General features: G+C 53.8%; 2 protein-coding genes across 4 annotated transcripts; both read right to left on the bottom strand.

Annotated features, from left to right (window-relative positions):
* Window positions 1–4,108: 4,108 nt before the first annotated feature.
* Window positions 4,109–5,761, bottom strand: PV07_04336 (uncharacterized protein). Its single transcript, XM_016391132.1, has one exon. The coding sequence runs from the start codon at window positions 5,009–5,011 to the stop codon at window positions 4,286–4,288; it is 726 nt and encodes a 241-aa protein (XP_016253034.1). The 5' UTR covers window positions 5,012–5,761; the 3' UTR covers window positions 4,109–4,285.
* A 325-nt stretch (window positions 5,762–6,086) lies between these two features.
* Window positions 6,087–10,460, bottom strand: PV07_04335. 3 transcript variants are annotated; one of them, XM_016391130.1, is made up of 10 exons: window positions 10,098–10,460; window positions 10,016–10,038; window positions 9,651–9,670; window positions 9,549–9,574; window positions 9,392–9,490; window positions 8,573–9,291; window positions 8,443–8,515; window positions 7,963–8,391; window positions 7,730–7,912; window positions 6,087–7,680 (listed from the first exon to the last, which is right to left on the bottom strand). In XM_016391130.1, exons 1-10 carry the CDS (start codon window positions 10,226–10,228, stop codon window positions 6,633–6,635), a joined length of 2,751 nt encoding a protein of 916 aa, XP_016253032.1. In that variant the 5' UTR covers window positions 10,229–10,460; the 3' UTR covers window positions 6,087–6,632. The 3 variants fall into 3 exon arrangements, with proteins under 3 accessions (XP_016253032.1, XP_016253031.1, XP_016253033.1); XM_016391129.1 differs by having other exon boundaries at window positions 8,443–9,291; XM_016391131.1 differs by lacking the exons at window positions 10,016–10,038; window positions 10,098–10,460 and having other exon boundaries at window positions 9,549–9,884.
* Between the last annotated feature and the right edge of the window lie 185 nt (window positions 10,461–10,645).

The following is a 10,645-nucleotide window of genomic DNA, read 5'->3' as shown; positions in this document are numbered from 1 at the left end:
AACAGTCATGCCTCCCCCATTGACGGCGGAGAGGATCAAGCCAGCAACCAGACAATCAACCAGGCCCCACCCGATTTGCACGACGACGTTGAAGAGAGCGGCCAGTCGAGATGGATACCATCCCATCGTGTATCGTGCGTTCACCTATTCCAGATATAAGTTCGGGCGAGCCTCGCTGAAGGAATGGGAGCTGAGTAGCATACCAATGTTCGATTACCAGACATGGGTCCGAATGTACCAATGTATGCCGTACACATGGCGCCGAATATATTTCCGAACGCGCAGATCCTGGTCTCTTGTTCAGCGTACACTTCTATGGCTTCCGGAAATGCCAAAAATCTTACAGCATTGCGTCCTTCAAGCCGAGGTGGAACTCGATTGGTCCGAGAACTCCAACAGTCATGTTGTTGGCAGTGCAGTTGGCCGAGAACCAGACGATGCCGATTTGGAAGAGGTCCTTCATCGAAACCTTGCGCTGTCGACTGGACTCCGGCACGCGTTCGATACCGCGGGCTTCCACATTAGCACGAGTCTCCATCCAGTTTGCGAATTTCTGCCACGACGTTTGGGGGGCACTATTTCCAAGGCCTTCCATTGTCCCCAGCTCCGGAAGAGAGGAGTCAACAGGGCGCTGGTCGGCGTGCATCGACAATTTCTCTTCGTCCATGATCGGCGTCGAGGTCCCCGTGGCGTCCATCTTCGCCACAGACATGGCGGTTACCAGGCTATCACGAGAAGAGATTCGAGAAGGAATAGTGAGCGATTGAAGGCACTTTCGAGACACAGGCTTGAGGCACGGCCATATCTTTGGTTTTGTAATATAGAGGTTGCAGCTGGGTACAAGAAGATGCGCGAGTGTGTCGTTTGTGGCTTATCTGGGGATAGGTCGTGAATCTCCGAAGCAAATACGGTCTAGAGGCAAGACGCAGTCTTGTTCTAGGCTTCTTTTGCACCCTTTAGCATCAGCCTGACCGCTGAGGATGCTTTGGATGGAATTGGAAGTCCCTGAGTTGTCTTACCGACACCCTCGGCACCAGCGACCTGATAAAGCGTCATAATCTTGATGTCGTTCAAATGCTCGGACATCAGGTTAACTTTCCGCAGACGCGATACCCAAAGCCTTACCCTCATTTACACCAATCAGGGCGAAATGGGGCTGTTGGACTTTATCATTTAGCTCTAGCCGCTTGCCAGAGCACGGCAGATAAAGGAGTAAGAAGGCGGGCTGCAGCGATAAGCACAGGTCTAGGACTTTCGCGAAAGCTTGGCATATTCAAGGAGAGCCTGTAACCATGATCCAGGCGGGGTACTCCTGAGACTTGGATGGAGGCTGGGGCTGACACGGAGCGCTCTCGATCCAGAATGACTGGGAACAATGTACATTTACGTTGTGGACAGAGGAGGAATACAAGCAAGACCTGAGAGACAGTCAGTGGCCCAAAGCAGCGAGAAATGCGAAGGAATCTTCCTGAGGCTGAAGTTAAGGGGCTGGACTGTCACGTGATGCCTCACGGCCTGGTGGAGAGGCGCTAGTCCCAAATAGTCCGCTTATCAGTCGCTCTCGTATGCTCCTGCCAAAACCCAGTGGCGCTTTCCTCGTTCACTATCGTAATCCGTACAGATCAACAGATTCATCGACGCCCATGAGCAGAGAGCTACTCAGCTCAGCACTGTGACAAGTCATGGAAGAGCTGCATTATGCGCTGCAGTCGCTGCCGTCTTGTCAACGGTGTCGACGGCTGAGAAAGAGATGCGACCCCCAGATGCCGGCCTGTCGACTGTGCCAAAGTGCAAAGGTCGACTGCACTATTTTCGACCATGCACTGCAACAGACGCTGTCCCGAAAGTATGTTGTGTGCCTGGTCCAACGAAGGCCTCTTCCCTGACTCGAAGCAGGTATATCCAGTCTCTCACCTTGCGACTGGACAGCCTCAAAGCAAAACACGCCGCTCTGACACTAGAGGCTGATGCCGGCCGAAATTCTATCCCTGACAATATTCCAAATCGATTGGAGACGCATCAAGCGCAAAGCAACTCTCCTTCCCTCCCAGAATCAGTATTCGATTGTGATCATGGGGGAGACTTCAACAGCCATTTCCCTATTCCCAGCGTCAATGGATTGACTTCCCGATTCTATGGGTCGAGTTCCGTCTTTGCGCTTGCAGTGGAGGTCCTAGCGTTGGCTTCCGATAGAAATCTTTTCAGTCCTGCGGGTTCCTTGGACCCTCTCCTTTCAAGCCAGGACGGTCATGATCGAGACTTGGATTCCGTGGCCCCCACCGCAGTCTTTGATACCGGAAGAGATTTTGTGCAGTCACTAATTGCGGATTACATGGCATCCATCAATGTCATACATCCTTGTGTTGGCGGCACTCACCTGGACGAGGACCTTGATACGTTTTTGGCAAGGAGTGGAGCTCTGGAGTTCGACACAGACACGATGCAACAGATCGAAAAGTATCAATGCTTCCGCATCGCCATGATGTGTTCTATATCCTGCGCCGCTAAGGCTCGGCACAGTCCCCGCCTCGTCGCGTACGGCAATCAGTTCTATGCGCAGGCCGTGAGGTATGTCGAGGAAGTGACGGCAGAAGTCTCTCCCCAGTCCCTGGAAGCCCTACTCCTTCTCGTGATTTATTGTCTTTTCAATCCCCGCAAAGGCAACATATGGAAAATCCTAGACTTCGCCTGTCGCTTGAGCGTCCAGCTAGGCTATCACACTGAACAAGGACACTCGATATTGGAGAGTGAAGATGAAAAGTCCTGGAGGAGGACAGCCTTCTGGAGCCTGTACTCCATAGAGCGCTTGGTAGGGCAATGTTTTGGTCGACCTTCAGATCTGCCCAGTTCTATCATCACCACGGAGTATCCGACCATACCCAAAGACGCGGCACTCTTGGACGACGGATCAAGACAGAAGATGTCGGCCGCTCAAGGATTCCACTTGATGTTCCTCCGCTCAGAAATCTACACTGAGATTTACCTCTCTGCTTCCAGCCCCCTCCCCAGGCTGAGCTGGTTTCTCGAGCAACACGCGGCGTTGCGACAATGGTACCAAAACCCCAGCCAAAGCCCCTTCATCAACGCCAGCAAGAATCCCACGGGAGTGGGCGAGGTCACACACGACATCATGTACCACTCCTCGGTTCTCTTCCTCTTCCAACGCCAGCTTCTCGAGGCCCTGGCCACCGTTCGGCACAATGGTCCATCACCGCGAAATCCTTTCCAGCCGACCCACTCCCTTACCATCACCTCGGAGCCTTATTACTCCTCGAAGGCTCTTCTGAGGTTGTACACTCGTGTTATTCGCTCGACGACGCCCACTTCACCCCTATCCATCTTTCCCGTAACCTTCCTCGCCGCATACTCGATCTTCCAGGCGGGCATGACGCTAATATCCTATGCCCTTCTCTCTCTCGAGTCCGCCATCGAGATCCGAGGCCCATCCTCTCTCAGCCCCGAACCCTTCCGAGATTCTCAAGGGGCCGGAAATCAAGAAACGAGGCTCGACTTCTCGGACCTGCTGAGCGTGTCGAACGATTGTCTAGTCTTGCTTTCCTGGTGCAAAGAGCAATGGCCTGGGATGGAGGGCATGGTGGACGCCTTTGCGAGATGCAGTGCCGAAACGATATCAAAGGTTCTAAGAGCGTAGGAAAGGATAGGATCGATTGCTCCATGAGTGGGGAAGACATCCCGACTGACGCCCAATGGCAGCCTTCCAAGTCCATTCTGAGCAGAGTCTCATGGTGGAAGACACGACTCGGGAGCCGGGACCTTGGACAGACTTTGAACCCTACGGGATGAAAGCGAGGAGTCGTCCTACCCATGCTTTCATGACTTCCTGTGCTGCGGCACGGGAAGCAGACCCATCTTGCCAGGCAACACGCCTGCCGCCCATCATGAATGCGCGTGGGACTTTTTCGTGTGGCTTCGAGCCTCCGGAAGTCAACAAGATGGCAGGCTATAGGGGCTTTGTCTGATACTTTGGAACGACAATCACATGCCCATGCCCATGCACATGCGGCGAATGGCGCATGCTCCCATTCCTAAGCTATCCATGAGCTCTCCTGCTTCTCCTACTGCATTGGAGTCACACGGGATGATGTTCGGATATTATGCACAACTCTGGAGACTCGAAGCAAAGGAAACAGTGCGCAAGAGCTCGGCTAGTAATAAACTCCGTAACAGAGGTCGCATTGTTTTCCTGTTCTAGATATCCCAAAAAATAGGCAAGAGGCCACCTGAACCAGCCAGAGAGGCGAGGGCCCTTGGAAACAGCACGAAATTACATGATCACAAAGGCGCCCCCCAGCACCACAGTATCCAGGGCGCGATCGTCCAGGATGCCCTGTCGAGCGCGGTAGTTCTGCAACTTCTTCTGTTCCTTCATGATGGCCCGCGTGCCCAGCGCCTCATACAGTCGCGCCACACTCGTGCCGCTGGCCCTGCTCTGGCGGTCCGACGACATGCTGGAGCGGGCGCCGTCGATCGTGGTTCGCGAGGCGTCTGAGCCGAAGCTGTTGTTGCTGCTACTGCAGCTGCTGCGTGGGGAGGAGTCGACGCTGGAGGTCAACACCGAGCTGCTGGGGCTGGCGGCGGTGGTGATGTCGACGGGCGGCTCGGCCATGGCGTCCAGGCCGCTGTCTTCGCCGAAGACGTCCCCCGCAGCCTGCGTGTTCATCACCGTGGGCACGGATTGAGAACTGTTGGTGCGGATCCTCCGAGGGAACATGTCCTCGTCGAGCGGTCGGGGCCCCCGGCTCGAGCTACGACTCGGCTGGGCGGTCTCCAGCGTCTCCATCTGGCGACACGGTCTCCCCTTGCGGATGCGCGACCACCAATGCCTCTTCTTCTCCTTCGTCGTCGTCTTCTCCTGGTTGTAGTTGGCAGCCATCACGGTGGCCATCCCGGACGTCTCGCCCGTCAAGTAGTCAAGGGCCTGGATCGTGGTTCCTGTCGTGCTCGTGACGATCAGGGGTGCAATGGACGTTGAGGGGACCGCTGCTGGCATAGTGATATAATGTCGCGATCTCACAAGGGCTGTTCAATTTGAAGCAAGAAAAGAAAAATTGGTGAGAGTTGAACAGGCTAGGACTAGACTGTATGATGGCGAGGAGCGGTGGATGTGTGAGAGTGTGAGAATGTATCCGAAGGCCCCGAGGATGTTTGATTCCTGTTGAATGTTGTGCCTCTTTGTGTCTCTCAGTCGCCCGGATGATCTTTATTGCTGAATGAATGTCTGACACATCAACGAGGCCATATAGAAAAGGGGCGGTTCTTTATATGTTGATAGCGCCCTGTTCCCACATTTCTTCCCCATGATCTTTCTATAGAAACATCCTGTCGCTCCCCACTCTGCCTCTCCCCAGCTTAGCCGTTGGGTGTTATTGAGGTTTGGTGTAGCAGTCGTCATCGAGCTGTAGCTGTAGTAGCAATAGCAAGTAGCATCACAAGGTGAGCAAAATAACGTCGCCAGTGACGAAAAGGCCCAGGCCCAGCCAAGCTAGACCCAGACTGTCGTTCTCACTGTCTTGATTGTCTCCATCTCTTTCGTAGACTTGCCTGATCCGTAAAACACATTCAGCCTAATACACTCCGGCTGTGCCATAGCGTTTCGCGGCTGTTTCCTTGTGGAGGGTAGGGACTGCGCCCGCATGTTTCATGGCAACGGTGCCCATGCTCGTCACAGCCTGGAGGCGTGCGTCAATTGACAGATGCGGAGGATAAGGTGTGAAAGCGCTCGTTGTGTGGCTGTGTTTTCTTGGGTGGTGCGTAGGTGGGAAGGTAAACAGTAAACCAGAGTTTCTTACCTGGAGACACCAAAACCCAAATGTCAGCCGAGACACAGAGGCCGCCAATAAACCCACTCAAATCACTCACCAAGCAGAGGAATCGACCCAAATAACCAGCAATGGCCAAGCGGACAGAACCGAAGTAACTTCCCCCTTCTGCACCCTAAAGTAAGCCCAGAGCCAGTCAAGTCGGTCAGGTCAGTTGGTCTGCCAGCCTTTGGTTTGCGAGACTGTGGCCAGCTAAACTAACCCCCATGAGAGCAGCCCCAAGCGAGCGAATAACCTGGTCCCAGTATGCGAGCTGAGTACTCGTAGAAACCAAGTCACATGGGGAGAAAAAGTCTCTTCTGCCTCATGGATCAATGGTCACTCGACTCGAAGGATGGAAACTCTCCTCCCCCAAGACAATAGCCTTCATCGTACTCCGTATCTCCTTCCTGTGCTCTACTTGGAGATAGCCTGAGGTTGGAGGTCGGAAGTCTAAGATCTAAACTATCCGTGGTTCTAGAACTCCATCCTCTCTGATCCAGACTCACGTTCCCCAAACACATTTAGCTACCTATCATATGCGAGACTTTTATTGTTACATTCGCAAAGATCCATCATCTCTTCTTGAATGTACATAGTTATAGCATCATCATCCGATACCCACCCATCCGTCGGTCCGTTTCAATGTTCAAGCCAGACTCGTATCACTGGACCGCCTTTGTACAGAGAGTCTCGTCTTTGCAACTAAATCGCTCAAGGGGGCTGTCCTCCCTGAAATAGTGGCCAGCCTGCCTTGTCTTCTGCCTTGGATTCGACTCTGAGGCCAGCATCACATGCACCCAGACAGAAAGCCTACGTCCCGTCCATGTTCATGCCCGCCATTTCGCCATTGATCCCAAAGAACTGGAACCAGTCTTCCACGTTGAGTGTCGTGGGCGCCACAGGCGCGTTTCCGAGCGAACTCGTCGACCACCCGTCGCTGTCAGGCAATTCCATGGCTGCGCCCATCATCCCTTGCATGCCAGGTGGCCATACTTGGGGCTGCTGCTGTCCCTGACCTGATATATCTATATGGGGAATTGGTTGTCCGCCTGCGTTCATCGCTGTTTGTTGTCCCTGCAGTTGCTGTAGTTGAGGATCTACCGCATGGTTCAGAATGGGACTGGTGCTGAAACCAACCACATCTCCAATCGTGCCGTCGGGGAACAGTTGATCGGGCTGAAAATTTTCCCACAGCTGTTGAGAGATATTTGGAGAGTCTCTGGTGACCAAGAACAAGTCCGGCGGTGTTGCAGGGATTGAATACCCGTTGAACGGAGAGTTGGCCCGTGTAGGTCCTCGTGACGGCAAACGTGACGCGCCTCGAGACCGCGAGGGGGGTAAATACTGTTCATTCTGTAGTGGAGGTGAGCCCAAGAAGTTGTGCTGCTGCTGTTGCGGGATCTCGCGAGAAGGCGTAACAGCAGGTGTTTGAGGTCGGGAACGCTCGTAGGACATTTGAGGGGCTGGCGGCCCAACGTTAAAGGCAAGATCGATGTCGTCGAACTTGCGCTTAGCTGGATTTGCTGGCGGTGCCGGCGGCGGTGCGGGTATAGGGGTGGCACTTCCGATCCCGTTCGAATTGCCGTTGGCCTGGTTTTGACCTTGATCACGTTGGTTGAGTTTGGCCCTCTGAGCCTTTTTCCCGGTGGCCTTTTGGAGCCTCTCCTCCAGCACTTTGTTGCCGAGAATGGACTCGAACAGCGTGTGGACCATTTTGGCAACCAGCCAGACTTTCGAAACCTCCTTCAAGGCGTTCATGCAGACGTTGATGCGCTCCTGGCTCGCAGCTACCACCGATGGGACCGAAGACCGCATTTGGTAGACGTGCATAATGAGTGCGGAGAATAAACTGTACACACTACAACAAGCTTTAGTATCCAAACAGATGTCCAATATGACCAACTTACATGAACGCAGGCGTGTATTTGACTTGGTCATGAGCAAGAAGGTTTTCCATAATTGAAGTAATCATCCCAGCAGCCTGGAAGGCAATCGTCCTGGAAGGGTAAGCCATGTCGACATTTTCATAGTCATGGGGTTTTGCGGTTGCTGGCGGCATATGGGCTCGGTGCAGCAAGCACAGCGTGGTGCTGTGAAAGTTGTCAATATCTGATCCAGGTTTCAAACGCAACACGCTTACTAGTAGTTGGAATGCAGAAGTGCAGACCAGAAATGATGGCGTGAGCGTTCCCAGTATACTTCACGAGGGCAATTCTGCAGCCAGTCTGCCAAAGCCATGTCGCTGTGAGTCAGATCGATTGCGTTGGTCCGTCGAGCTTTTGAGGCCACTGAATATTGCTGAGACAGGACGAGGCCCATGATCTCGCAGAGTTTGACATATTGCAAGAAGAACTGAATGTGCACGGGATCGGCCTGGTAGTCATGGTTCGGGTCACCCTCGTCTTCGATAAAGTCTTCCTCCGTGATCATCTCTACGTCGGAATCGTCCGTGTTAATCGAAACGGGCCGGCCGAGGGCCACTGCGACTGATCGATCTCTCGTAAAGAGGGACCACCACACTCTCTTCCACAGGCGCTTGTCTTGTCTGCTCAGTTGAGAACTTTCCACACTTTCAAGATAGTTAGCTTGCTTCCGGATTGGAGTTACAGTCACAAAGTACCTTCGATGCATTCCGGCTCCTTGGGCTACCACAATGGCTACTCTGGTCCAGTAAAAGACGTTCTTTGTCACATCTGCTGCAATGTTAGACCGGGGGTTGTCGGCAAATTCGTTGGCCACCGCTCCCTTACCTTCGGGGCCCTCCCAGTACCAGCCCATCAGTATCAAAGCCTGGACGATGGTAATGCGATCATCTTCATAGTTTGCGTCGTAAAGGGCTTTTGCACGTTTGTAAAAAGTCATTGCAGCTGGGGTGGTCGAACCAGTGGCGTCCATCAGTTGCGGGTTCGTGCAGACTCTGGAGCCAGCCAGCAAGATGGCCTGCAGCAGCAGCAACGATGGCGGGTTCTTTGTATCCTTGTATCTCTTCATGAACCGGCTTCGATTGATGACTGGTACAATAGGAGCGACCCAGCGAAAGTAAGCATCAACAAGCTCATCACACAACGCACGGGGTGGAAGTAGGAATGCCCCCCTCTGCTGGAGGATCTCTATTTCCATCTGGTCGGGCTCTGTTAGGCGAGCGCGGGCGCCTCTGATGTTCTCTGGTAAGGGGTAGTGAACGACGTCCGTGGTACCATGCCGGTCGTGGACGAGTAATGATAGGTTTGACGACTCCCCAAGATAGGCGACGCGCCCAGCTTCTTTAATGGGCGCTCGAGCGAATTTGGGCTTCATGAACTGTGCCATGGTGCTATTATTCGCGGCTTGTTGGGCGGCTTGCGCCTCTGACATCTGCGTCGAGGGAATGCCATCGGGGGAATTGTAGCCAACTGTGGGCTTAGGCTGTGGCGGCCGTGCGATGCGAGGCTCTGTAGGCGTGCCCGCCGGCTGTGAGTCGCCGGTCTCACTGACGCGTCCGTTAGCATTCCCGGTTTCGCACCTACTGGGCAATGAGGTGCCTCGAAAGCTCTGGAGCATGGGAGGTCTAGGAGATGAAAAGGTCCTACCTCTCCTCATCTTTAGCTCGGGCAGCACTGGCTCTTTTCCGCTTGGGAATGGGAATCCGACATTCAATAGAAAAGGCGACACAGTTTGTACATGGGACACTAGAACCGGTCAGTATCAGCTATCAGCGGTGAGGGTGACAGAATAGAGGGTTCTCACCCAAGAGATGCTGCATCGCATCGCACCTAAGCCAAAGGACGTGTTAGAACTCGATCCACTTTCGCAGTCTCCCTTGGGTTCGGTGGTAGAATGCCAACATACTTTGCGGGCGTGACATGTTTCTGGACAGTATAAGCGTCAGTAATGCTTTCCAAAATGTTGAGAACTGCTTTCCGCCATATGTATGTACATGCTCATTGGACCAGGATGGTGTCTGAGGTTGTCTCCAACTGCCACCGACAGATTGATCACAAGTACCACTTTTGGACCGAGGTTCTCGGTTTATCGCGATCTCCAGAGTAACAATGGTATTAAGGTGAACATGTCCGCAGGAGCATTTGTGACATTCTTTCGACTTGCAAGAGAAGCAAGACCACCCACTACGCGAACCGCCAAAACCACGTTGCCCGCATGACCCGCGCCGTCGCAAGATAAAAAGGAAGTTCAGGAAGAGGAGGTGAGCTTACCACACGCTCGAGATGCGCGCTGCCTGGACGGTGCGTTAGCAAATGCAGCAATGGAAGCAGAAGTCTCGCAACAACTATGTACCTTCTGAAGCTTGGGTGGCCTGGAGTTTGACTCGCAGGCGCACTGTTCGTGGCGGGCTGATCGTTGGATGTCTGCGACGGAGCTGCAGCAGAGGGTGCCTGCGACTCGGATTGTGGGCTCGGATCACTCATGGCTGCAGGCAGGCTCAGACCACGATACAGCGAGTAGGGTCTACGCTCCGTAGAAGCGAAGGCGCATTACAGCCAAAGAGTGCGACGGCAAGGAGAATGGGCGATGCGGTGACAAGGTCGACCTCGAAAATTGGATTCAAGCGGGTAGGGTCTTGTAGAAGACGATCTGGTAGTTCTGGATACAGAGAGCACATGAGTGAATGCCAGGGCCTGTGACCGTCTCGCCGTCTCCCGCACTATGGTGGGTGCGAGGGCTGGTCAGTGGTCAGCCGAAGGGAAATTTTTAGTGTGGCCATGCAGGATCGCCTGCCCGCCGCCATCCCAGCACTGCGCACTGCGCACTGCGTACTCCGTACTCCGTAAACTACTAGCACTGTCCAGCCTGCAAGCCCTACAAGAGGCTGCCCGCGATACCCG

This window comes from Cladophialophora immunda, assembly GCF_000835495.1.
Source record: "Cladophialophora immunda strain CBS 83496 unplaced genomic scaffold supercont1.2, whole genome shotgun sequence".
Classification (NCBI taxonomy): domain Eukaryota; kingdom Fungi; phylum Ascomycota; class Eurotiomycetes; order Chaetothyriales; family Herpotrichiellaceae; genus Cladophialophora; species Cladophialophora immunda.
Note: the sequence above shows the minus strand (reverse complement) of the source record. Positions and strands in the feature narration are given on the sequence as shown.

Coding starts and splice junctions, on each gene's coding strand:
- PV07_04336 (XM_016391132.1), bottom strand. CDS start 5,011: ATGCCAGCAGCGGTCCCCTCAACGTCCATTGCACCCCTGATCGTCACG.
- PV07_04335 (XM_016391129.1), bottom strand. CDS start 10,228: ATGAGTGATCCGAGCCCACAATCCGAGTCGCAGGCACCCTCTGCTGCA. Junction 10,039..10,097: donor GGCCACCCAAGCTTCAGAAG/GTACATAGTTGT, acceptor CGCACCGTCCAG/GCAGCGCGCATCTCGAGCGT. Junction 8,392..8,442: donor GGAGCCGGAATGCATCGAAG/GTACTTTGTGAC, acceptor CTATCTTGAAAG/TGTGGAAAGTTCTCAACTGA.